General features: G+C 48.4%; 1 protein-coding gene across 3 annotated transcripts in view; it reads left to right on the plus strand.

Moving 5' to 3' along the window:
• Positions 1-3,365: 3,365 nt before the first annotated feature.
• ARHGAP45 (Rho GTPase activating protein 45) overlaps positions 3,366-27,808 on the plus strand; it is a 46,957-nt gene continuing 22,514 nt past the window's right edge. For 2 of the 3 annotated variants that reach the window (XM_081177623.1, XM_081177625.1), the window contains exons 1-10: positions 5,655-5,950; positions 11,558-11,858; positions 16,404-16,547; positions 18,291-18,375; positions 19,260-19,332; positions 20,548-20,626; positions 22,348-22,485; positions 24,499-24,563; positions 26,336-26,446; positions 27,292-27,372. In XM_081177623.1, the coding sequence (XP_081033749.1) occupies positions 5,828-5,950; positions 11,558-11,858; positions 16,404-16,547; positions 18,291-18,375; positions 19,260-19,332; positions 20,548-20,626; positions 22,348-22,485; positions 24,499-24,563; positions 26,336-26,446; positions 27,292-27,372 (1,200 nt within the window). In that variant the 5' untranslated portion in view covers positions 5,655-5,827. Of the gene's footprint in view, positions 3,680-5,654; positions 5,951-11,557; positions 11,859-16,403; positions 16,548-18,290; positions 18,376-19,259; positions 19,333-20,547; positions 20,627-22,347; positions 22,486-24,498; positions 24,564-26,335; positions 26,447-27,291; positions 27,373-27,808 lie in introns of those variants that run through there. The other variant, XM_081177624.1, reaches the window with a different exon arrangement.

Below are 27,808 nucleotides of genomic sequence, written 5' to 3' on the forward strand. Positions count from 1 at the left end.
TAAGAAGAATTATTATTACAGTGGTACCTCGGGTTAAGTACTTAATTCGTTCCGGAGGTCCGTACTTAACCTGAAACTGTTCTTAACCTGAAGCAGCACTTTAGCTAATGGGGCCTCCTGCTGCTGCCATGCTGCCAGAGCACAATTTCTGTTCTTATCCTGAAGCAAAGTTCTTAACCTGAGGTACTATTTCTGGGTTAGCGGAGTCTGTAACCTGAAGCGTATGTAACCCGAGGTACCACTGTATTTAGAAAGCTTACAGAATGGAGGGGGCATTTAGAGAAGGGCCAAACTTTGAATGGCATAAAAGGCCTTATTTAAAACAACCAGGGGGGAACCACCTTGCACCCCTTTAACCGGCTCAAAAACCTCCTGCACCCCTTTAAAACCATGCACAATTTGGCTGAGCTGAGATTCTGGGCGGGAAGGCGCCGCCTCCCTCCCTCTTATCTGATTTCCTCGGAACTGTGTCCTGAAAACCTGATCTCTTAGGAGGCGTGTCTCTGAAGAATCGGACGTCATGGGACTGGCAGAGGCTTGGGATTTTTGGAATAGCTTCTGTTGTTCACCAAAGGTTCCTCCGTGGCCACCCCAGGAGAGCGGATCTCCTTACACAAACATACATTTTTTGGAGGGTGGTTTTTTTTGTGTGTGCTACAATTCCCTCCCACCCCAGAGAAAATATTCTGCGCCATCCAGGGAGGGGGGAAACAACAAACACCCCCGCAAGGTTCTCCTCCCTCGCCCTGTGATTTCCCTGTTTTGGATGCCAAGCCGGTGACGTCATGAGGACTGGTCGCTCAAGTCCAAGTGGATCGACAAAGCAGGATGGGGGGGTCTCCATGGGCAGGGGGGCAGGGAGGCAGCTGCTCCCCCTAGATCAGGGGTCAGCAAACTTTTTCAGCAGGGGGCCAGTCCACTGTCCCTCTGAGCTTGTGGGGGGCCGGACTATATTTTGAAAAAATAATAATGAACAAATTCCTATGCCACACAAATAACCCAGAGACGCATTTTAAATAAAAAGCCACATTCTATTCATGTAAAAACACGCAGATTCCCGGACCGTCCGCGGGCTGGATTGAGAAGGCAATTGGGCTGGATCCGGCCCCCGGGCCTTAGTTTGCCTACCCATGCCCTAGATCAATGATGGCAAACCTTTTAGAGACCGATTGCCCAAACTGGAACTCAAAACCCACTTACTTATCGCAAAGTGCCACGGCCATCTAACCCATATATCTCATTTTTTTCTGTGTGTTTCATGTTTCTTCTTTAGGACTGCTGTTGTAATAAATAATCCTTCACAAAAGTTATTGCATTACATTCTCCATTCAATTATCTTTCCGTCGGTATATAATTTTATGGTATAACTCAGTGCTTCTTTTCTTTAAAAAAACTCTCGTTTTGGCCCAGGTCCGTGGGACTCTCAAGAGTCTCCTCCAGCACCAGAATTCAAAAGCATCTATTCTTCGGCGATCAGCCTTCTTTATGGTCCAGCTCTCACTTCCATACATCACTACTGGGAAAACCAGAGCTTGAACTATACGGATCTTTGTTGGCAAGGTGATGTCTCTGGTTTTTAAGATGATGTCTAGGTTTGTCATTGCTTTTTTCCCCAGAAGCAGGCGTCTTTTAATGATGATTATGACCTATAAAACCCTCAAAAGACTCGGCAGCAATACATTTCATCGTGGACCCAAACCCCCTGTCAACAAAACCTGGTAGTAGTAGTATTGCAATGTAGTAATACATTAGTAGCAATGACAATGACAAACCTAGACAGCATCTTAAAAAGCAGAGACATCACCTTGCCAACAAAGGTCCGTATAGTTCAAACTATGGTTTTCCCAGTAGTGATGTATGGAAGTGAGAGCTGGACCATCAAGAAGGCTGATGGCCGAAGAATGGATGCTTTTGAATTCTGGTGCTGGAGGAGACTCTTGAGAGTCCCATGGACTGCAAGAAGATCCAACCTCTCCATTCGGAAGGAAATCAGCCCTGAGTGCTCCCTGGAAGGACAGATCCTGAAGCTGAGGCTCCAAGACTTTGGCCACCTCAGGAGAAGAGAAGACTCCCTGGAAAAGACCCTGATGTTGGGAGAGATGGAGGGCGCAAGGAGAAGGGGACGACGGAGGACGAGGTGGTGGGACAGTGTTCTCGAAGCTACCAGCATGAGTTGGACCAAACTGCGGGAGGCAGTAGAAGACAGGAATGCCTGGCGTGCTCTGGTCCAGGGGGTCACAAAGAGGCGGACACGACTAAACATCTAAACAACAACAGTAGTGTTGCAAAAAGAGCAACAAAGGAAACCTCAAACTAAAACACAAAAAGCCTGCAAACTGACATTTTTGCAGTTGGTTTTACACTTGCAAAACTGCTTGGAAGCCACTGTGGCCTTTAAGCAAGATAGAAAATGATTGTCTGTCCCTTTTTTTATAGCTTGATGATGATTGCCTCCAGTAGGGGGCACCAACATAGTAGGATTCCCCCCAGCCCAGAACCTGGGAAAGGTCTGATTAAATAGCCCTTCATATCTGCAGCAAAATTCGCTCCCCCTCCAAATTCAAAGTTCTGCACGTTCTCCTGTGCCTCTTTTTTTAGCAAGCAGTTTCCTCCAAATTTCACGCATCGTTCTTACCGACAAGTGCATTTTACTGCACAGCTAACAGACAGACCCCCCGGCACTCACTACTGGGTTTGAAAAGCATGTTGCAAAATTCAGGGAAGTGCGCCAGTCGAAGGCACAATTACCGTCTCATTTTGGAAAACACGGATGTCATAAGGTAAAGGGACCCCTGACCGTAACGTCCAGTCGTGGCCGACTCTGGGGTTGTGGCGCTCATCTCGCTTTATTGGCTGAGGGAGCCGGCGTACAGCTTCCGGGTCATGTGGCCAGCAGGACTAAGCCGCTTCTGGCGAACCAGAGCAGCGCGCGGAAACGCCGTTTGCCTTCCCGCCGGAGTGGTACCTATTTATCCACTTGCACTTTGATGTGCTTTTGAACTGCTAGGTTGGCAGGAGCAGGGACCGAGCAACGGGAGCTCACCCCGTCATCGCGGGGATTCGAACCGCCGACCTTCTGATCGGCAAGTCCTAGGCTCTGTGGTTTAACCCACAGCACCACCCGCGTCCCTCCCAACACATATATAAAAACACTATAAAACATTTTTTTAAAAGGCAAAGTACAGGGTTGCCTTTGGACGGCTCGCACCTCTCTCTCCCGCAGGTTGCGGCCCGCAAACCGGGGTTAGGGAGGGAGAGGAATCGGCCGAAAAGGGGGCAGAAAGAAGAAAGAAAACAACAAGTACAACTTCCCCTCTGCTCCTAACCACACTCTCTCACACACTGAGCTTTTCCTGTGTAGATTTGAAGGGTGTGTGTGTCAGACAAAACCGAGCCAGGAAGTAAGTTTGCAAGCGTGTGCTCTGAGCCGCAGGCAGCCGCGCCAAACCCTGAGCCCATTTTGCACCCGGAAACGCCTTTTTTGGGGGGAGCTGTGGTCCGTTGGATGGCGGGGAAGACAACCCCTCGCCAGTGAAGGCACCCTGGGGTGCCGAATCGTCCGGGACGGGTTTGGGGTTCAGAGGGCACCATGTTTTCGAGGAAGAAGCGGGAGCTGATCAAGACGCCCTCGATTTCGAAGAAGGGCCGGGGAGGAAGTCCTGTGCCGCCGTCCTCTCTGGTGAGTAACGGCGTTGCGTTGCGAAACGGGGGGGTGGGCACCCCGGGCGGCGTTTTCGCAAGAGGTCGCTCGGCTGCGCCTCCCCTCTCGCCGCACGGCGGCCAACGGATCGCGGCGGCCGTTCATTGGCTCTGACTCGCCCCGAAAAAAGGGCATCATGGATTTGGAGGGAAGGGTTCAGGGCGGCTCAAATGTTTCAGGGGACGGAAGAAGTCCTCTGCGGAGGAAAGGTTGTAGCTTTGGGGGGGGGGCTTCTTAGCTTAGAGAAAAGGTAATAATAAGAATAATAATATAATTTATTTGTACCCTTGGTTGTCACTCTGAGTGGCTTCCCGCATATATAAAAACATAGCAAACCATTCAACCTTGAAAACTTTGAAATAATAATAATAATAATAATAATAATAATAATAATAATTTATTTGTGCCCTTGCTTGTCCCAGACACTCTTGGCGGCTTCCGGCATATATAAAAATATGGCAAACCATTTAACCTTGAAAACTTTGAAATAATAATAATAATAGTAATTTATTTGTGCCCTTGCTTGTCCCAGACACTGTTGGCGGCTTCCGGCATATATAAAAACATGGCAGAACATTAAACCTTGAAAACCTTGAAATAATAAAATAATAATAATAATTTATTTGTACCCTGAGTTGCCCCAGCTAACGTCTTCCAGCACATATAAAAACACAGCAAAACATTAAACCAGGATTCATCAACCTCGGCCCTCCAGATGTTTTGGGACTACAACTCCCATGATCCCTAGCTAGCAGGACGAGTGGTCAGGGATGATGGGAATTGTAGTCTCAAAAAGCATCCATTCTTCGGCCATCAGCCTTCTTTATGGTCCAGCTCTCACTTGCATACATCACTACTGGGAAAACCAGAGCTTTTACTCTACGGACCTTTGTTGGCAAGGTGAGGTCTCTGCTGGTTTTAAAAGAGGGCAAATTCACGAAGGAGAGAGGGCTATCGATGGCTAATGGGAGCTGGAGTCCGTGGTCGTTTTATTTCCTGCACCCCCCCCCCTTTTGGGACAGATCCGGCGGTGCCAATATTGGGGGTGTTTTGTTTTTTCGCTTTTCGTTTTTGCGGAAAGCGCTCTGTGCGAAGTTTCACTTCCCGTCGGTGGGCAAGACATCAAGCCTGCAAGATCCAGTTGTCTGAGTGGGTGTTTTCGCTACAGGAACCTGGCAGTGGACCTGGGTTCAAAATAACACCCGGCGGCTGGAGCCGGGTGTGAAATAACAGCCAGGGAGGCGGGTGGAAGATGGAAGGGCAGATATTTTAATGTATTTTTAATCTTTCGTTGGAAGCTGCCCAGAGTGGCTGGGGAAACCCAGCCAGATGGGCAGGGTGTTAATAATAATAATAATAATAATAATAATAATAATAATAATAATAATAATAATAATAGCAGGGAGGTCAACAGTAGAGGGCGCCAGAGCCCCTCCAATTCTGCATAATGGGGGGGGCTATCTCTCGTTTCACAGATCGCTGTAAAGGCTTAATAGAGGCCCCTTACTGACAACCAGCCCTGCCTGTCATTTTCCTCCTATCTCTCTCTTTTTCTAAAAAAAATAAGAATTTTTTAAAGTTTTTTGCCACGAGACAAAAGCATCAAATCCAGATAATTGCAGAGAGAGAGAGAGAGAAACTAAACAAAACAAAAAAAAGGAAATAAAAGGGGGGGAGGAGAATTTTTAAAAAACTTCCTTCTCTATAAACTCAGCGCTGCTTTAAAAAATAAAGCGAAATACGGCGGCGTCATCTGGGTCTGAAACCCCTCCAAAAAACTCGCTTTTGTATCGATATTCAGTTCTGCACAATTCAGAGCTGCAGAAAGAGGAAGCCGTCCGAACCGCCTTCCTCTTTGCTCAAGTTTGTGGCTTTTTTTCCCTCCGCCCACCCCTTCTAAGAAGCTGCGCCCGGTGGGTGCTGGGTGCGTCGTAAATTTTTTCGAAAATAGGAAAACCACCCCCCCAAAAAACTAAAACCCGCAAGGTTTCCAGAAGCGAGCATGGGTGTGGCAGCTCTCAAAATCCGCCTGGGCGCTGGAGGGGCGCCCTAGGCCTTGAAATCATCCGCGCCCTCTCTACCTAGTGGGGTTCGTGGTTTTTTGGGGGGGGCTGCCGGATCGTGGCCATGCACGGAAACCGAGGCAAAAGCAGCTACAGCCCGTATTCGGCCGGACTGCGGAGGAAAGTCTCAAAAGCCGGCGGCCATGTCTTGGAGACCGTCTCCAACAGAGCCAGCGTTTGGCTGAAGGTACCAAACTCCCACCAGGTTTTCGGAAGGGCAGCGAGGGGCTGTGTATGTTTTGGTAATTTTAAAGAATTGATTAAAAATATATATAAACATACAACAACGATTTAGACTCCGAATATCCAGCTTGCTCTGAATCTCCCGGCTTCCCCTCATCCCTTCCACGGGGCCTAATGATAATATTTACAACGACATTTCAATATTTATCCACACTTCTAAATTAGCCACACTTTCCGTTACTTTGCAAGTGTGGTTAAAATCCTGCCAATGTTTGAACCCACTTGCAGTAGTCTCATAAATAAATCGCAAACTTTCCCCATTGTTTTTTTAAACGTTATGGTCTTTGTGATTTCCGAGTTAACTTTGCTGCTGGGATATTTTTTAAAAACGAAAATCCGTGCAAAAACCTGCCTTCAGATTTGCATTGTGTCACAGAAAGCACATTGGAAGGTGTGTTTTTTAATCTAATGGGTGAATCTCCACACCTAAAATACACTTCTTGAAATTACAACACACCATTAGGAATTGTTTGGCTGAAGGTACTTTTGACAAACTCCCGCCGGGTTTTCGGAAGGGCAGTGGGGGCTGTGGATTCGAGGGGGGGAACCTCATTTTGGGGGTCGATGTTCCTCGTGCAATGGTCCAAATTTCCTTTGCTTAAAGCGCCTTTCAGTCCCTTTATAGACAAGGTGGATAGAAAGGGATAGCGGAACCGTTCCCGGGCGATCGAAAAGAAACGTCACGCGAGGAAAGCAGTGCGGGGAGGGAGGAGGGCAAAAGCAAACGCCTGTTTTGTTAAAATAAGAAATCGCCGTAAGACATGGACTATAAAGTGCCGTATTTTTCGCTCTATAAGACGCACCAGACCACAAGACGCACCTAGTTTTTGGAGGAGGAAAACAAGGGGGGGGAAATTCTGAATCTCAGAAGCCAGAACAGCAAGAGGGATCGCTGTGCAGCGAAAGCAGCAATCCCTCTTGCTGTTCTGGCTTCTGGGATAGCTGCGCAGCCTGCATTCGCTCCATAAGACGCACACACATTTCCCCGTACTTTTTAGGAGGGGAAAAGTGAGTCTTATAGAGCAAAAAAATACGGTAACTACCCTTCGAATTGTCACACTTCTCCAAATTTTGCAACGCAATTTTCGGCTCAAAAACAAAGTGTTTTTTCTTCCTAATGTTGTGTTGTGGTATCAAGAAGCGTATTTTAGGTGCAGAGATGCACCCATTAGATTAAAAAATTGGCTTCCCATGTGTTTTCTGCGACGCGATGCAAATCCGAAGGCAGATTTCTGTACGGATTTTCATTTTAAAAAAAACGATATCCCAGTGGCAAAGTTAACTGGGAAGATCGGAAATCACAAAGACCATAACATTTTAAAAAACAATGGGAAAAGTTTGTGATTTATTTATGAGACCACTGCAAGCAGGTTCAAACATTGGTAGGATTTTAACCATGCTTGTAAAGTAACGGAAAGTGTGGACAATTTAGAAGGGGAAAAACTGGATAAAGGTGGAAATGTCGTTGTAAATATTATCATTAGGCCTTGTGGAAGGGATGAGGGGAAGCCGGGAGATTCAGAGCAATCTGGATATTCGGAGTCTAAATCGTTTGTTGTATGTTTATATATGTTTTTAATCATTTTTTTAATTAAATTTGATTAAAAAAATATAGCCTCTGTTGTGCTCTCTTCAACAGCAGAGACCTGATGAAGAGAGCACAGCAGAGGTTATATTTTCTGAGAATCCTCCGGAAAAACGATCTCTCAAAGGACCTGTTGATGGCATTTTACCATTGCACTGTGGAGAGCGTATTAACTTATGGTCTGTCTGTGCGGTTTGGGAGCTGCACAGCCAGGGGAAAAACAATGCTGTCCAGGGTTGTAAAGACTGCAGAGAGAATAATTGGGTGCACTCTTCCCACCTTGGATCAAATCTACGCTTCCAGGTGCCGTAAGAAAGCGGCAGAGATAGCGCAGGATAGTGCGCACCCCGGAAATGATCTTTTTCAGCTTCTGGAAGAAGGTATATAGGGTTATATAGGCCAGGACTAGCCGCCTGAGAAACAGTTTCTACGCAAATGCAATTCTGGTTCTAGAAACAGCATAAGGAGTCTCTATAGTATATTGTATTTTAAAATGGGGTTTCAGAGTTTTTAGGGGCTTATGTAGATTTTCAATTTCATTGTTCTGCATGGGACAATGACAATAAAGATATCGTATATCGTAAAATTACCAATATATATATATATATACACTGTATTTTTCGCTCAATAAGATGCACCAGACCACAAGACACACCTAGTTTTTGGAGGAGGAAAACAAGAAAAAAAATATTCTGAATCTCAGATGCCAGAACAGCAAGAGGGATCGCTACACAGCGAAAGCTGCAATCCCTCTTGCTGTTCTGGCTTCTGGGATAGCTGCGCAGCCTGCATTCGCTCCGTAAGACGCACACACATTTCCCCTTACTTTTTAGGAGGGGAAAAGTGAGTCTTATAGAGCCGAAAATACGGTATATATCACAGATCCATGTGGAAACATACGTGAAGTTACGCAAAGGAAGAGGTGGTCTCCCTGCTCTGAGTCATTCCACCCTTCGAATTAAAAGCGGGGCTAAAAGTGGATGCCGTATTATTAAAACAACGATAATATTTGCTACCTATGTACATCACAGTATCCCAGGTGTCTCTGTCTGGTGTGTCCACGCCCCCTCCACAGGCCACGCCCCTTCTCCTCAGGCCACGCCCCCATTGCTTGGCACCTTCCTTGAATGTTTGCAGCTGGCTGCAAGGAGGAATGAGAGATTTTGTGTGAGGAAATACGGATTTTTTTCTCCACCTATATTGGCCTCTGGCCCCAGCAGAGGTTTTCTGGAAGCAGAAGCAGCCCTTCGGCCAAAGGAGATTCCCAGACACCCCCGACGTAAGAGATAAATGCCTTTTCTAAGGTGGCTCACGTCACATCAGAAAGGGGTCCGAGGGTCATCCATCCCAACCCGCTTTGCAATGCAGGAATCTCGGCTCAAGGATCCCGGAAAGATGGCTAGCCGAACTCTGCTTAAAAGCCTCCAAGGAGACCGTCCCATGGTCAAATGTTGCTGGAATTTTCTTCCCGGAATCTGCTTTTTCGTCGTCCGAATCGGGGGCAGGACTCGAACCCGTGGCTTCAAGTCAACAGGAAAGGAGATACCGACTCAACGTCAGGAATGACTTTCTGACGGGAAGAGCTGTTCGACTGTGGGACGGAAGGTGGACTCTCCTCATCGGAGGCTTGGACTACTGCCATGCGCTCTCCGTGGGGCTGCCTTGGAAGGCGACCCGGAAACTGCAACTAATCCAGAATGCGGCAGCTAGACTGGGAACTGGGAGTGGCCACCAAGACCATATGGGGCTCACAGTCATTTTGGACTCACCGCTGTCCATGGAGGTGCAGGTCAATTCTGTGTCCAGGGCAGCTCCGTCTGGTACGCAGGATGAGACCCTCCCTGCCCGCGAACTGTCTGGCCAGAGTGGTGCATGCTCTGGTTATCTCCCACTTGGACTGCTGCCATGCGCTCTACGTGGGGCTACCTTTGAAGGTGACCCAGAAACTACAACTAATCCAGAATGCGGCAGCTAGACTGGGGACTGGGAGCGGCCGCCGAGACCACATAACACCGGCCCTAAAAGACCTATATTGGCTCCCAGTACGTTTCCGAGCACAATTCAAAGTGTTGGTGTTGACCTTGAAAGCCCTAAACGGCCCAGTATCCCTGAAGGAGCGTCTCCACCCCCATCGTCCAGCCCAGACACCGGGGTCCATCTCCCGAGGGCCTTCTGGCGGTTCCCTCCCTGCGAGAAGCGAGGTTACAGGGAACCAGGCGGAGGGCCTTCTCGGTGGTGGCGCCTTCCCTGTGGAACGCCCTCCCACCAGACGTCAAAGAGAATAACAACTACCAGACTTTTAGAAGACATCTGAAGGCAGCCCTGTTTAGGGAAGCTTTTAATGTCAGATGTTTTATTGTGTTTTTAATATGCGAGTTATTATTGTGTTTTAATATGCGAGATATGTCAAGCCTTGATTTGTGATCATTGCCATGATCATGGCGTACAGCTGGTGAAAACCCCAAATTAACCATCTCAGAAAATTAGAATATTCAAGGAAATCAGCAAAACAAGGGTTGCAAATTGAGCAAGATTGGACCTCTGAGAAGCAGAAGCACATCGCGCTTTGCATGTCACGAGTCGATCTCATATATTAGTTTCACCATTCAAGTTGAATTCCTGAAATCAAGGAACTTTTCCACGATATTCTAATTTTTTGAGTTCCACCTGTAGATTGGAAAATTTTCAGACAGGATTGATGGAAGTAAAAAAATTGAATAAGATGTAAAAGCATCTTTAATGACTGTTGAAAATGATATGTTAAAAAAACTAACAAAAATTTATATATATATGAATGATGTTTTGGGAGTACAATTCCCATCATCCCTGCTAGCTAGGGATGATGGGAGTTGTAGTCCCAAAACATATAGTTTTTTTAATATATAATTTTTGGCCAGAGGTCATACGGCTACGGTTTCTCAAGCGCCGGCAAGATTGACGTCAAAGCTAAAGCCATCGTTGTTGAGCAATTGTGGTTCCTAAGATACCACGAGACTCAACCGCTCGCCTCCGTGGAATAATTTGCAGAATGTGGATTTTTTTTTGCAACAAAGGGCTGGACCTTTTTCCACCCGTGTGAACCTTCAAAAAGAGGATTCGGCAAATTCCCGAATCACAACTAATTCATTGCATGCCCATTCCTTTTGCTTAAATTTCAAACTTTTCCAAAAGTCAAACTTACCCAAAAGTCAAAACCAATCAAGAACCCCCCTCCCACAAACACTTAGTATTTTTACTTAAATTTGAAATTTTCCCAAAAGTCAGAACGAACGAATAACCCCCCTCGAACAAATGCCTCTTTTTATTAAATTTGAAAATTGTGCAAAAGTGACACTTTCCCAGAACAAACGAATCAAGACTCCCCCTCCCACAAACACCTTTTATTATTTCTTAAAATTGAAATTTCCACCAAATTCAAAACAAAGAGTGAACCGAGTGCCTATTGGTTCTTCCAAGGCGTTCTGAAGTTGGTGGAACCAAAGGCTCTGAGTTCTAATCCTGCCCTGAGTGGCCATTGGATCTTCCAAGGCGTTCCGAAGCTGGTGGGGTCAAAGGTTCTGAGTTCTAGTCCTGCCCTGAGTGACCCGAATGCCTTTTCCGTCTTCCAATGACTTCTGAAGTTGGCGGGGCCAAAGGTTATGAGTTCTAATCCTGCCCTGAGTTCCTATTGGTTCTTCCCAAGTGTTCTGAAGTCAGTGGAGCCAAAGGCTCTGAGTTCTAATCCTACCCTGAGTGCCTTTTCCGTCTTACAATGAGTTCTGAAGTTGGTCAGGCCAAAGGTTCTGAGTTCTAATCCTGACCTGATTGCCTATTAGTTCTTCCAAGGCGTTCTGAAGTCGGTGGAGCCAAAGGCTCTGAGTTCTAGTCCCGCCCTGAGTGATCTATTGGTTCTTCCAATGAGTTCTGAACTTGGTGGAGCCAAAGGTTCTGCCCCGAGTGACCCGAATGCCTTTTCCTTCTTCCCAGGAGCTGCCGCGCCGCGATGGCCTGGACTCCTCGACCTCCTCCAGCCTGGCAGACCTCTCCGCGCCCACCCCGGCCGGCACCCTCAAGCGCCCCACCAGCCTCAGCCGCCACGCCAGCGCCGCAGGGTTCCCGCTCTCGCCGGCCGTCCCCCGGGGCCTGGGCAAGGCCGCCAAGGCCTACAGCCCCTGCGATGGCGGAGAGGGCAGCCTGATGGAGCCGGAGGAAATCTCCCAACTGCTGGCCGACGTGACCCGCTTGGCCGAGCCGCTGGAGAAGCTGCGGGACGTGGTTCTCCGGGAGGGTAAGTGGTCAGGGGCCGGATTGAGCTTAGATGCGGCCCTCAGCTCCTGGGGCCCTTTCTGTGCCCAACCACACATTGCCGTTTGTTTTGCCTTAATAATATAATAATAATAATTTATTTACTTATAAAGCTGTGTTGTATTGAGCATTTTCTGCCCCTAGAGGTCTCTAGCGTGACACTGTATCGCAATGCGTATGTTCTGCCACTAGGTGTCGCTGTTGTAGTGGGACCCTAAATAAAAATATAATAGTAATAATTTATTATTTATACCCCACCCATCTGGCTGGGCTTCCCCAGCCACTCTGGGCGGCTTCCAAAAGAATATTAAAATACTGTGATACATCAAACATTAAAAGCTTCCCTAAACAGGGCTGCCTTCAGATGTCTTCTAGAAGTCTGGTAGTTGTTTTTCTCTTTGACATCTGGTGGGAGGGCGTTCCACAGGGTGGGCGCCACCACCGAGAAAGCCCTCTGCCTGGTTCCCTGTAACTTGGCTTCTCGCAATGAGGGAACCGCCAGAAGGCCCTCGGGAGATGGACCCAGGTGTCCGGGTAGAACGATGGGGGTGGAGACGCTCCTTCAGGGATACTGGGCCATTTAGGGCTTTCAAGGTCAGCACCAACACTTTGAATTGTGCTCGGAAACGTACTGGGAGCCAATGTAGGTCTTTCAAGACCGGTGTTATATGGTCCTAGCGGCCGCTCCCAGTCCCCAGTCTAGCTGCCGCATTCTGGATTAGTTGTAGTTTCCGGGTCACCTTCAAAGGCAGCCCCATGTAGAGCGCATTGCAGCAGTCCAAGCGGGAGATAACCAGAGCCTGCACCACTCTGGGGAGACAGTCTGTGGGCAGGGAGGGTCTCATTCTGCATACCACATGGAGCTGCCCTGGACACAGAATTCACCTGCGCCTCCATGGACAGCTGTGAGTCCAAAATGACCCCCAGGCTGCACACCTGGTCCTTTGGGGGCACAGTCACCCCATTCAGGACCAGGGAGTCCCCCACACCTGCCCGCCTCCTGTCCCCCAAAAACAGTCCTTCTGTCTTGTCAGGATTCAACCTCAATCTGTTAGCTGCCATCCAACCTCCAACCGCCTCCAGACACTCACACAGGACCTTCACTGCCTTCACTGGGTCAGATTTGAAAGAGAGATAGAGCTGGGTATCATCCGCATACTGGTGAACACCCAGCCCAAACCCCCTGATGATCTCCAACCACTGGTCCTCTTTGCTAGGGATGATGGGAGTTGTAGTCCCAAAACATCTGGAGGGCCGAGTTTGTGGGTGCCTGATCCAGATGTTGTAGAACTACAACTCCCATCACCCCTAGCTAACAGGACCAGTGGTCAGGGATGATGGGAACTGTAGTCTGACACATCTGGAGGGCCGAAGGTACAGAACGCCTGCTATATGGCAGCGGTGCCCAAACTTTTCTCAAAGAGGGCCACATTGGATGAAGTGAGGGGCCGCGAGGGCCGACCAAAGTTGTTGACCTTTATTTAGGATTAATATAAAAAAATTCCTTCCAGTAGCACCTTAAAGACCAACTAAGTTAGTTCTTGGTATGAGCTTTCGTGTGCGTGCACACTTCTTCAGATACTTTATTTAGGATTGACGTTCTCAACCCCTTTTTTTTAGGGTTTTACCCCAAAGTGGTTGAGCTTTTTTAAAGGATTTTTACCCAGAAATAAACTGAGACGGGGGCCGGATTAGGCCCCCAAAACGGACTTTGGACGTGCCTGATTTAAATCAAATCCAGCCTGATGGGGAGGGAGCGGAACGGGTTCTGACGCATGATTTAAAGACATTATTATTATTATTATTATTATTATTATTATTATTATTATTATTATTATTATTATTATTATTATTATTATTTCCATATTGCCAATGAATGTTTCATTTCCTTTGGGGGAAAAGGAGCGGCGCATGCGCCTGGTTTTGCAACCGCCAGCTGAGCACGGCCTCTGGGGACAGAGAGAGAGGCGGTTGCCACATCAGACGGTGGCAAGAGGGATGCGATATTTGCCGCTTCCTGCCTCTATTTTCATCCGCCTGCCTTTCCTGTTTACGCCGAGCCCGCGGCAGCTGGCAGCGCCCTGATAAACCCTTCTCGGGCGTGCCTTGGTGCCCGTCGCCCTCCCCGCAATGTCCTCTGGCTCGGACTTGCAGTCGCGCGCCGTCGCGCCCGCAAGGTCCGGGTTCGAATCCCGACCCAGCCACGAAACTCGCCCCGGGTATCCTTGGGGAGGGGGCAGCCGCCACCTCTCTCGGCTGAACCGACCTCCCAGGGTTATTGTGAGGGTTGCACGCTTGCTAGGAGCTGGGAGATCTGGGTTCGAGTCCTGACCGAGCCACAACGATCTCTTGGGGGGGGGGGCAGTCGATTGCCTCTCTGCCTAATCTACCTGTTGCAGGAGGATTAGTTGAGGAGGAGGTGAACCGTGCAAGGGAAAGGAAAAGGTGGAAATAATAAACGCTAAAAGTAATTAAAAATTGACGCCACCCGGGGGAAAAGCACGTTAGTCAAAGCTGCGTACAAGATGGGAAATTGCACTAATATTCTGCTGAGTTGCCGTAAGGGTTTAGTTTAGTTTTAGTTTAGTTTAATTTTTAGTTTAGTTTTTAGTTTAGTTTAGTTTTTAGTTTAGTGCTTAGTTTAGTTTAGTGTTTAGTTTAGTTTAGTTTAGTTTTTAGTTTAGTTTAGTTTTTAGTTTAGTTTAGTGTTTAGTTTAGTTTTCAGTTTTGTTTTCAGTTTTGTTTAGTTTTTAGTTTAGTTTAGTTTTCAGTTTAGTTTTTAGTTTAGTTTAGTTTAGTTTTTATTTTGTTTTTATTGCAAACAGGTGCAAAACGTGCAGAACCCGAGTTTCAGAACTGGAGAAATTAGGAGCGAAAACCCGACGTTCGCTCCGTCCTTCCCTGGCGATGAGAATGCCCAGAAACGATGATACAATCTGGGCGGGTGATGGTTTAGGGATGGGGGTCAGCGGTCAAGCGGGTTATCTCAAATGTCACAAGAGGCGGTCACTTCCTCCTTTCCATCTTCCCTTCCTGAATGTAAACAGGAAGGGAAACATTCCAGAGAAGACCTTGGACAGAGAGAGGTTGCCAACTTACCGGGTTTGGGGGGGGGAGGAACAGGGCTATGCTCCTCCCCAAAGAATAGTGGGAGCTGTAGTTTGGGGCGCACGTTCTGCCCCAAAAGTTATAGGAGCTGTAGTTTGGGGTGCATCCTCTGCCCCAAAAAATTGTGGGAGCTGTAGTTTGCTCTGCCCCAAAGAATTGTGGGAGCTGTAGTTTGGGGTGCATGCTGTGCCCCAAAGAATTGTGGGAGCTGTAGTTTGGGGTGCACGCTCCGCACCAAAGAATTGTGGGAGCTGTAGTTTGGGGTGCACGCTCCGCACCAAAGAATTGTGGGAGCTGTAGTTTCGGGCGCTTGCTCTGCCCCAAAGAATTATGGGAGCTGTAGTTTTGGGCGCTTGCTCTGCCCCAAAGAATTGTGGGAACTGTAGTATGGGATGGGGACATGCTCTGCCCCCAAATAATTATGGGAGCTGTAGTTTGGGGCGCATGCTCTGCCCCAAAGAATTGTGGGAGCTGTAGTTTGCTCTGCCCCAAAGAATTGTGGGAACTGTAGTATGGGATGGGGACATGCTCTGCCCCAAATAATTATGGGAACTGTAGTTTGGGGCACATCCTCTGCCCGAAAGAGTTATGGGAGCTGTAGTTTGCCATCTTGGCATCTTGTAAAAGGAATCTTGGGGAATGTAGTTTAAGGTGTGCTGAAAGTTGCAAAGGAAAGCCCTATTTCCCCCCAACAAAGAGAACTACAATTCCCAGAGGGTGTTTTTCCTTTTTGGCAAGACAGATTGATTGTTAAACCGCTCTGGTTAATATAGCTCTCTGGAGGAATAGGGGATCTCGCATCGCCACGATCACCCAGTGAGCTTTGTGGCGGAGCAGGGATCCTCATCTCCATAGCTCTAACCACTACACCGCCGCTGCCTCCGAAGCAGCGGCTGGATTTCTGACCCTGTTTGAAGACAGCGCATCTCTCCTGCCCCGAGGGGCAAATGATAACGAAATTGTGGGTTCTGGGACTTGTGGGGAGGAAGGCAAGGAACCCAAGAGGCAGGTGAGAGGCAGATACAAATATTGGAACTATAGAGTTGGGAAGGGAACCAACGGTCATCTACTCCAACCCCCTGAAACGCAGCTGCCTTAGATGGGTATCGAACCTGCAACCTTGCCATTATCGGCTCCACGCTGTAGCCAGGTGAACTGTTTGGGGGTCCGTTCTGGTTTTGTCCTTCTTGCCGAGTCCCTGCTGCCGCATCAGAGGGACGTCAGGCAGAAATCGAACAGGTGCGGTGCGTGCTACGATTGCACCGACGGGCCGCAAGCCGTTTGGGGGGTCTGTTCTGGTTTCGTCCTTCTTGCAGAGTCCCTGCTGCTGCATCAGCGGGATGACAGGCAGAAATTCAACAGGTGCAGAGCAAATTGCACCCACGGGCCGTAACCGGCGGCTCTTCTCTTGCTTTTGCAGACGGGCTGGAGTCCCGGCGGGCGCTGGCGCACGAGACCCTGGGAGACGCCTTGCGGATCCTGCGGCAGGTGGTCGCCAAATACCCTCTTCTCAACACGCTGGAGACGCTGACCGCGGCGGGGACCCTCATCTCCAAAGTCAAAGGTCAGTCGCACGCTTTGAAAATGACGCACGGCTGACATTTCGCACTTCCCCAAAACTCTCCTTTATTTTCTAAAAAAAACGCCACCTCCGTAAATTTAACCCAAATGTGATATATGCACTAGGACAGTGCTTTTTTTCTGGGGGTGAGACACAGAGGTGCACGTACCCCTAAACATTTTGTGAATCTTTGTACAGTGGTACCTCAGGTTAAGTACTTAACTCGTTCCGGAGGTCCGTACTTCACCTGAAACTGTTCTAAGCCTGAAGTACCACTTTAGCTAATGGGGCCTCCTGCTGCCACCACGCAATTTCTGTTCTCATCCTGAAGCAAAGTTCTTAACCCGAAGCACTATTTCTGGGTTAGCGGAGTCTGTAACCTGAAGCGTATGTAACCTGAAGCGCATGTAACCCGAGGTACCACTATAATTTTTTCCCCATTTACTGTATTTATTTTTAACTATAAAATGGTGGTTTTCTTGAGTCTGAATGAGAGTACCACTAAACATTTTTTAAAATAAAAAAGCACTGCATATTGTGGGACGCGGGTGGTGCTGTGGGTTAAACCACAGAGCCTAGGACTTGCCGATCAGAAGGTCGGTGGTTCAAATCCCCGCGATGACGGGGTGAGCTCCCGTTGCTCGATCCATTCTCCTGCCAACCTAGCAGTTCGAAAGCACGTCCAAGTGCAAGTAGATAAATAGGTACCACTCTGGCGGGAAGGAAAACGGCGTTTCCGTGCGCTGCTCTATACACACACACACACACACACACACACACACACTCTATGACCTGATTCAGCCTTAGGGATCTTCTGACATACCTTGTGAGGCTGTGTTTTCGCCCACTCCTTCAGCCGCTGGAAGACGCCCTCATTGCACTCGATGATCCAGTGCTCCTCAATGTTGAACTCCTCAATTTTGGTGGCGGCGATCGCCATGCCGAAACCCACCTCCAGCACCCGGCCCCCTGAGTGCGACACACAACAGCAAGGAGGTCCGGTTAGCGGCCGTGACTCTTTGAGCAGACCAAGGAGACGGATCGAGGGTTAAATCTGCAGAGGGACATTTAAACCTCCTGTCCCACCTATGTGTGGGAGAAATAGAAAAAGTGAATGGGCTGCAAAGCCTTTTCAGCAGAGTCAAAGGCTCTTACATATTTTGCAGCCTGCTAAAGCGCAGGAAGGGACGCGGGTGGCGCTGTGGGTTAAACCACAGAGCCTAGGACTTGCTGATCAGAAGGTCGGCGGTTCGAATCCCCGCAATGACGGGGTGAGCTCCCGTTGCTCAGTCCCTGCTCCTGCCAACCCAGCAGTTCGAAAGGACATCAAAGTGCAAGTAGATAAATAGGTATTGCTCTGGCGGGAAGGTAAACGGCGTTTCCGTGCGCTGCTCTGGTTCGCCAGAAGCGGCTTAGTCCTGCTGGCCACATGACCCGGAAGCTGTACGCCGGCTCCCTTGGCCAATAAAGAGAGATGAGCGCCACAACCCCAGAGTCGGCCACGACTGGACCTAATGGTCAGGGGTCCCTTTACCTTTACCTTAGGGTAATATCACTAGATCAATTTTCGTAAGAATGTATGGGAGTATATTACATTGCAATTTTTTAAATTTATTTTTTATATATGCATATTTGTTTTCTCGTCCGTCCCCCCTCATTTCCCCTCCCCCCTGTGTATCACTTTATTCCTTTATCATTGCAATACTTTCAATGAAGATATTAATTTTTTAAAAATATAATCCGTAGGTTTCCATTACGAATCCAACATCGAAGCTGACAAACGAGAATTCGAAAAGGCCCTGGAGATGATCGCCGTTTCCTTCAGCGGCACGTAAGCAGAGGACTTTTTTGTGCTTTCCCTAAAGGCGCATGATTCCGGGTCGTAGAATCGGAAGGGGCCCTTTAGAGGATATCCAGCTCAACCCCCACTCAGGGGAGGAAAAATTGGGGTTAGAGGCAGCTGGTTACAACAGCTTTTAAACCACCAGTGATACCCAGGCCCACCCTAAACATTTTCCTGGGTATTTAGTGACTTTTGTTGGATGAAATCAGAAGGCGATTTTGGTCCCTGGGTACGATATTGCTTTTTGGGGGGGGGGGAGATGTTAAATTGCCGTATTTTTCGCTCTATAAGACGCACCAGACCACAAGACGCACCTAGTTTTTGGAGGAGGAAAACAAGGGGAAAAAATATTCTGAATCTCAGAAGCCAGAACAGCAAGATGGATCACTGCGCAGTGAAAGCAGCAATCCCTCTCGCTCTTCTGGCTTCTGGGATAGCTGCGCAGCCTGCATTCGCTCCATAAGACGCACACACATTTCCCCTTACTTTTTAGGAGGGGGAAAGTGAGTCTTATAGAGCAAAAAATACGGTAACTCAAGGTGTTGTTACCTGGATACGATTTGGGGTTTGTGAATAAGGAGGAACAACATGATTTTCAGAACAAGGAATTCAGCTGAAAAAATAATGTGCATTTTCAGCGCCCTGCACAAACGAGACACTAGGTGGCAATGGCGAGCTAAGGGCAAATGCAATATATTTTTTGAAAAAGCCTTTTTCACGGCTTTTTTTACATGCACCTAGATTCCGCCCTGGTCTGTTGGGTAATGAATGAAGGCGAATGAACCACAGCGATTTGAGCAAAGTGCAAAATCAATGTGCTTGTTTTGTCCCTCCTTTTGCTTTATGAATGTGCTTTCTCTCCCACAAAACAGGGTCTCCGAACTCCTCATGGGGGAATTAGATAGCAGCACCCTTCTCTCCATCCCTCCTAGCGACCACAACCAGGTGAGGCGTCCCGGCTAATGAACGAATGACTGAAATATTTATAGCTGAAAGCTAAATGCCGTCACAATTGGCCACAATGCGTAGAATACAAAGAACTGGTTTGAAACTGAACCACAAGAACAGCAAAGCAAATATAAGGTAAAGGGACCCCTGACCGTTAGGTCCAGTCGTGGCCGACTCTGGGGTTGTGGCGCTCATCTCGCTTTACTGGCCGAGGGAGCCGGCGTACAGCTTCCGGGTCGTGTGGCCAGCAGGACTAAGCCGCTTCTGGCGAACCAGAGCAGCGCACGGAAACGCCGTTTACCTTCCTGCCGGAGCGGGACCTATTTATCTACCTGCACTTTGACGTGCTTTTGAACTGCTAGGTTGGCAGGAGCAGGGACTGAGCAACGGGAGCTCACCCCGTCACTGCGGGGATTCGATCCGCCGACCTTCTGATCGGCAAGTCCTAGGCTCTGTGGTTTAGAGCACAGCGCCACCCGTGCAAAAATCATGCCTGCATAGATTAAGGACTCCACATGTCACTCCTGGTAAAGGGATGCGGGTGGCGCTGTGGTCTAAACCACTGAGCCTCTTGGGCTTGCCGATCAGAAGGTCGGCGGTTCGAATCCCTGCGACGGGGTGAGCTCCCATTGCTCTGTCCCAGCTCCTGCCCACCTAGCAGATCGAAAGCACACCAGCGGAAGTAGATAAATAGGTACCGCTCCGGCGGGAAGGTAAACAGCGTTTCTGTGGCTCTGGTTTCCGTCACGGTGTCCCGTTGCACCAGAAGTGGTTTAGTCCTGCTGGCCACATGACCCGGAAAGCTCTCTGTGGACAAACGCCGGCTCCCTCGGCCTGAAAGCGAGATGAGCGCCGCAACCCCAGAGTCACCTTTGAGTGGACTTAACCATCCAGGTGTCCTTTACCTTTTTACCTTTTAAACGTCTGGAACGGATTAATCCGTTTTGCATGACTTTCTATGGGATAGCACACCTTGTTTTTGGAACGCTTTGTTTTTGGAATGGAATTTCCGGAACGGATTAAGTTTGAGAACGTGCGAGAATTTTAAAAAACAACCCCTGAAACAGTTGTTTGGGTTCGAAGGCGTTTTGAGAACCAAGGGACCGCTGTAACACCCAGATTGAGGATGTTCAGATATGCACGTGCATCTCTGACTTTCGCGTGGTTGGAAATTCCTCGCTCGTTTGACTAACGACGTTTTCTCGCCCCCAGTCGATGGAAAATCTCTACGGGGGAATTCCTGGCCAAGGTGGCGAAGGCATCTCAGACGGCATGGAAGGTTTCACCTCAAGTAAGTGCGAGTCTCCCTCGTGGCTTTCTCACTAATACGCCTTTTCCACTAATACGCACTTTTTCATTAATGTTTGTGCATTGATCCAACCCCCCATGAATGGGACCTTGATAGGGCCATAGATAATTGAACGTCAGGCTGTTTTCATGAGCGATAGCATGCTGGGGTTCCAGAGCGTAGCCCCGCCATGCTAAAATTATTTCCTTAAGAAATTTACCCTGGGGAAACCAGAAACAATATCTCCTTCTGGGAAGCTCGGAAACAGGCCCTCCTAATCTAAACAGTATATTGAGACAATAACAACAACAACAATAACAACAATAATAAAAACTACACACACACATACACACCCTGCCCGTCTGGCCGGGTTTTCCCAGCCACTCTGGGTGATTCCCAACAGAATATCAAAAACATGATAAAAGATAAAATATTATAAACTTCCCTAAACAGGGCTGCCTTCAGATGTCTTCTAAAAGTCAGGTGGTTGTTTATTTCCTTGACATCTGACGGGAGGGCGTTCCACAGGGAGGGTGCCACCACCGAGAAGGCCCTCTGCCTGGTTCCCTGCAACCTCACTTCTCGCAGGGAGGGAATCGCCAGAAGGCCCTAGGGAGATGGACCCAGGTGTCCGGGCTGGATGATGGGGGTGGAGACACTCCTTCAGGTATACTGGGCCATTTAGGGCTTTCAAGGTCAGCACCAACACTTTGAATTGTGCTCGGAAACATCCTGGGAGCCAATGTAGGTCTTTCAAGACCGGTGTTATGTGGTCTCGGCGGCCGCTCCCAGTCACCAGTCTGGATGCCGCGTTCTGGATTAGTTGCAGTTTCCAGGTCACCTTCAAAGGTAGCCCCACGTAGAGCGCATGGCAGTAGTCCAAGCGGGAGATAACCAGAGCATGCACCACTCTGGCCAGACAGTCTGCAGGCAGGGAGGGTCTCATCCTGCGTTCCAGATGGAGCTGCCCTGGGCACAGAATTGATCTGCGCCTCCATGGACAGCTGTGAGCCCAAAATGACTCCCAGGCTGCGCACCTGGTCCTTCAGGGGTCAGATACAGCCGTAGTTGGAGGCAGCAGGTTGCTGGAAGCAGACGGGATCTTTTGCGTGTTCTCGTGGAACCTCCAGCTCCCATGCCAGTCTATCCGGATTCTTGGGTTCTTAGCGGCTCCTGCGAGAATATAGAAGTGGAGCTAGCTGACCTGACTGGAAGAATCCACGACCAGAAAGGCGTTTCAAGAGGACTGGAGGACTATTTGAATAAATGTTGTAAAATAAAAAATTAGAAATTACTTGAAAGAAACAAATAGGCCTTGGATTAAGTTATAATTAAATAACTGGGATTTAGAATATTAAGAAAAGTGAATAAAGTGGATTATAATTGGAAACGGTTTTAGTTTAATAATGACATTGGAAAGCTGTTGCTTTCAACTACAAGGAAACTCAGAAGGTAGGGACTAGAGGAAGTCAGCTAAGATGTTTAAAAGGTTGGATTTGTGTAGAATTAAGTTTGTTGTCATTGTTTATTGTTCCTTTTTTCGTTCGTTGTAGTGTTTTTCTTTTTTTCCTGCTTCTGTGTGTCGTTCTGCTTTGCGGTTTTTGTTATAATGGTGGAAAATCTAATAAAATAATTACAAAAAAGAGAATATATGGGCTCGTGGCCTAGATCCTGCAGGTAACACCTTCTTACATCTCATGCCTCTCTTCCCTTTCCCTCCCCAGTCCGTCTGTCGGCCGAAGAGGTGGACGTTCTCCTGCAAAGGTGCGAGGGAGGAGTCGAGGCGGCTTTACATTACGCCAAGAACGTCTCAAAGTATATGAAGGACCTGATGTATTACCTGGAGAAAAGGACCGCCCTAGGTGAGTAGGGCGAGGGAGGGAGGGAAGTGGCAAGGATTCCCTCCGCTCTGTTGGGGACAGTGCTGGATATTTACTACAGTGGTGGTGGTTGTTTAGTCGTGTAGTTGTGTCCGCCTCTTTGTGACCCCCTGGACCAGAGCACGCCAGGCCCTCCTGTCTTCCGCTGCCTCCCGCAGTTTGGCCAGACTCATGTTTGTAGCTTCGAGAACACTGTCCAACCATCTCATCCTCTGTCGTCCTCCTTGTGCCCTCCATGTTTCCCAACTTCAGGGTCTTTTCCAGGGAGTCTTCTCTTCTCATGAGGTGGCCAAAGTCTTGGAGCCTCAGCTTCAGGATCTGTCCTTCCAGTGAGCACTCAGGGCTGATTTCCTTCCGAATGGAGAGGTTTGATCTTCTCGCAGTCCATGGGACTCTCAAGAGTCTCCTCCAGCACCAGAACTCAAAAGCATCCCTTCTTCGGCCATCAGCCTTCTTGATGGTCCAGCTCTCACTTCCATACATCACTACTGGCAAAACCAGAGCTTTGACTACAGTGGTACCTTGGGTTAAGTACTTAATTCGTTCCGGAGGTCCGTTCTTAACCTGAAACTGTTCTTAACCTGAAGCACCACTTGAGCTAATGGGCCACCTGCTGCCGCCAAAGCACAATTTCTGTTCTCATCCTGAAGCAAAGTTCTTAACCTTAAACTATTTCTGGGTTAGCGGAGTCCGTAACCTGAGCGTATGTAACCTGAAGTGTATGTAGCCCGAGGTACCACTGTATAAGCTAAAAAAAGCTCTAGCTTAGGGCCCCACTCTCTTGGGGGCCCCAAAAAAATTAAAGGGAAAAAAACCCTGAATGCACATTTCAAAAATACAGTGGTGCCCCGCAAGACGAATGCCTCGCAAGACAGAAAACTCGCTAGACGAAAGAGTTTTCCGTTTTGGAGGTGCTTCGCAAAACGCATTTCCTATGGGCTTGCTTCGCAAGACGACAATGTCTTGCGAGTTCCTGCTGGTTTTTTTCCCTTCCCCCCCTTTTTCTAAGCCGCTAATCCGCTTATCAGCTGATCCGATCAGCAGATAAGCCGCTAAAAGCCGCTAATAGCGCTAATCCGCTAATCCATCAATGGGCTTGCTTCGCAAGACGAAAAAACCGCTAGACGAAGAGAATCACAGAACGGATTCTTTTCGTCTTGCGAGGCACCACTGTATAAGACAAAAAACAAATGAAATAAAACCTACATCCAGCAATAGTGTTTTGTGTTGTGTAGGCTCCTCTGATGTAAGTCAGTGGTGGCCAAACTTGGCTCTTTTGGGACTACAATTCCCATCAACCCTGACCACTGGTCCTGTTAGCTTGGGATGATGGGAGTTGTAGTCCCAAAACAGCTGGAGGGCCAAGTTTGGCCATCACTGATGTAAGTCATTGGCTCCACCTGCTCCCTAAAATATCCCTGGTTTGCTCCTTTTTATATATAGGGTGCCTACATTCTGCATGGGCTGGCTGCACGGCCACATGGGCAAATGTATTGAGATACTTATTAGGTCCATAAATGACCATACAACATATATTCAACACAAAAAACAGCGACAATTTGTTGTTCGCAAAGGACAGCTGGACATAGAAAGGGCCCCATTACCTTCAGGAGCTGAGGGCCTCATCAAACCGAAATCCGGCCCAAATCTTTTACATCTCTATTATGCCCAAAATTCACTATTAACCTACAAGTGTTATTCCAGTCCTGCTAACAGTTTTAACTGTTTGCAATGGTGTTGTTGTTTTTTTAAGATAAATTATAAATTTCCCCCATTCCTTATTTTGATCTTCCTAAATTCTGATTCTCCCGGTCATTATTTGCCAATTTGACACAATCCTTCAACTGAAAAATTATTTTAAAAGAATATTAGACTCCCAGGTCCTAGTCTGAAACAATAACCCAGGAAAGGGAAATCTAGAGTTTGCAAGAAAGGTTTTTTTTAAATATATATTTTTATTTACAAAAATACTCTCTTTTCCCTCCCTCTGCCCAGAAATGGAGTTTGCCAAGGGTCTTCAGAAGATGGTCAATTCCTGCAAACAGACCATCAGTCAGGAGGTAAGACCATCGTCCTATAATGCAATGGGCTGTAGCCATTTCTGAATTTATTTTTTATACCTGTTATCTCACCTTTCCTCCAAAGCCCAACCTTTTCTTATGGGGGCGGGGGCGGGGGAAGCAGACTTGTTGCAACCGACAATTCCACATTCCGAATTTACCCCAAAATACCGTGTTCTTCGCTCTATAGGACGCACTTTTTCCCCTCCAAAAATTAAGGGGAAATGTGTGTGCCTCCTATGGGGCGAATGCAGGCTCCTTGGCTTCAGCGATAGCAACGCAAAGCCTCCGAAGCGCAGAGGGAGCGCTCCCGCCGTGCTCCGGAGGGTTCGCATTGCTTTCGCTGAAGCCTGGAGAGCGAGGGGGGTTGGTGCGCACCGACCCCTCTCGCTCTCCAGGCTTCAGGGATAGCCGTCTGAAGCCTCCGGAGCACAGTGCGAGTTCCCGCTGCGCTCCGCAGGCTTCAGTTTCCTTTCGCTGAAACCAGGAGAGTCTGGAACCTGAAGCCTCTGGAGCGCAGCGGGAACTCGCACTGCGCTCCGAAGGCTTCAGGGATAGAATCATAGAATCATAGAGTTGGAAGAGACCACAAGGGCCATCGAGTCCAACCCCCTGCCAAGCAGGAAACACCATCAGAGCACTCCTGACATATGGTTGTCAAGCCTCTGCTTAAAGACCTCCAAAGCAGGAGACTCCACCACACTCCTTGGCAGCAAATTCCACTGTCGAACAGCTCTTACTGTCAGGAGGTTCTTCCTAATGTTTAGGTGGAATCTTCTTTCTTGTCGTTTGGATCCATTGCTCCGTGTCCGCTTCTCTGGAGCAGCAGAAAACAACCTTTCCCCCTCCTCTATGTGACATCCTTTTATATATTTGAACATGGCTATCATATCACCCCTTAACCTCCTCTTCCCCCCGCCAGCCCCAAAGAGCAGGTCGAAAGCAACCCGAAGCCTCCGGAGCCCAGCGGGAACTCCCGGTGCGCTCTGGACGCTTCGGTGAACGCACCATGAATGCACAGAATGCACCTTGTTTTAGAGGGAGAGAACAAGGGGAAAAAATTCTCCCCCTCTCTGTGCAGCGCCCCTTCAGGGAAGCGGGAGGAGAAATGGAAGGGGCTCCGTTTTTCCTGCCGCTTCACTGAAGGGGTGCTGCGCAGAGAGGGGGAGAATTTTCCCCCCTTGTTCTCTCCCTCTAAAACAAGGTGTGTCCTATGGTTGGGTGCATCCTATAGAGCGAGAAATACAGTACCCATGGATTGGGTATTTTGCTGATGCTCCGGAGGCGGTTGGAATCATTCAATCCAGTTCACACCTGGCTGTAAATTTACCCAACTTTTCTTTCTTGAATCGGCGCAAAATGCAGCCGTCTTTGGAAATCATCTGAAGTGTAGGTAAAAGCAACTGCTTATATACATTTCTGGAAGCCGGGGCCACTCCCACTCCCGACGCGATTGGCTATCTAAACTCCCAAGCTGCCAATCGCGACTCGGGAGTTCAAGGGCCAATGGCAGAGGCCCAAATCCTGACATGTCCTGTGATTGGACGTCACGTACCGAATCAGGAGCTCAGAATCCTTCGTCCAGACTCGAACTCAGGCCAACAGAGACCACTGAATACATAACATTTTCCTTTATTTTGTCAACGGCTTGGGGGAAAGTTGGGCATGTTTAGCCTGGAAAAGAGGAGAGATGAGAGATGTTTTGTCTGCCTTCTGGTCCAGTCCTTTTCGCTCCTTGTACAAACTGACCCCAAGTTTTCCCTGCTTCTCAGCCTTTTATGCCCTTTTTCTCCATCTACTCCCTGGCGCTGGAGCAAGACGCCGAGTTCGGGGTCAATTCGCAGCAAGCGGCTATCACCTTGCGGTCAGAAACATTCCTGCAGGTAAGAGGGGAGCTGGTGGAAAGAGCATGTTCCCTGTTCTTTCAGATGTGGCGGCAGCGACGGATTTACCTATCAGCTAATCTATCACAGAGCCTAGGACTTGCCAATCAGAAGGTCGGCAGTTCGAATCTCCGTGACGGGGTGAGCTCCCGTTGCTCGGTCCCTGCTCCTGCCAACCTAGCAGTTCGAAAGCACGTCAAAGCGCAAGTAGATAAATAGGTACCGCTCCGGTGGGAAGGTAAACGGCGTTTCCGGGCGCTGCTCTGGTTCGCCAGAAGCGGCTTAGTCCTGCTGGCCACATGACCCGGAAGCTGTACGCCGGCTCCCTTGGCCAATAAAGCGAGATGAGCGCCGCAACCCCAGAGTCGGTCACGACTGGACCTAATGGTCAGGGGTCCCTTTACCTTTAATCTATCTATCAATCAATCAATCAGTCAATCAGAGCTGAACTGGGTTTGTGACTAGCTGAACACAGTCACAAAAACAAATGAACCGAAAAAGCCTCAAAAACGCAAAATAAATAGCAAAAACAAAAGCGCCAAACGTAATCCGTTCCGGAAGTCCGTTTGACTTCCAAAATGTTCAGAAACCAAGGCGCGGCTTCCGATGGATGCAGGCACCCCAAAAAACTATAGCCGACAGCCGCATCGGACGTTTGGCTTCCGGAAAATGTTCAATAACCAGAAGGTCTGGGTTTTCGGTGTTTGGGAACCAAGTCATTTGGGTACCAAGGCATTTGAAAACCAAGGTACCACAATATTGCAATGTTGAAAACCAGAAGTCGCCCAGTTACAGCCAAAGGACTTAGCCACTCCTCATCCCTCCCTGTTATTTTTCCTCTTCAGCCGTTGGCAACCCGGCGCCTTGAGCACGAAAAACGACGGAAAGAGGTCAAGGAGCAATGGCACCGGGCTCAGCGGAAACTGGTGAGGATCTGGGGCTCGCGATTCCCACATTGCAGGGGGTTGCCCATAGACCTTCCAACTCCAAATGCATGGTGTCCGAGTTTTGATTTTTCCTCCTCCCTCCCTGATCTACTTTCCTTTCATGCTGTGTCCTCTTAAGATCGCAACCCCCCTTCTTTGGGTGAACCCAGGTGCTTTTAAACGGGCTGCATAGGTAGGATGGCCCGAAACAAAAGTATGCATCAATTCAAGATGCTGCAGACAGAATAGAAGAAAATAAATTCAAATCTGAGTGGCATTGAACAACGTTACCACTTTTCCCCACGATGGTGAGGAACCATTAGTGAGCAGTCTCCGGGTTCGGTCAGTTAACCTGATGCAAATTCACCTGACAGTTTCCTCGTTCAACCAACATTTTACCAACTCCTTAATAATAAGATTATTAATAATAATTTAT

This window comes from Podarcis bocagei (genome assembly GCF_964188305.1).
Source record: "Podarcis bocagei genome assembly, chromosome: 18".
Classification (NCBI taxonomy): domain Eukaryota; kingdom Metazoa; phylum Chordata; class Lepidosauria; order Squamata; family Lacertidae; genus Podarcis; species Podarcis bocagei.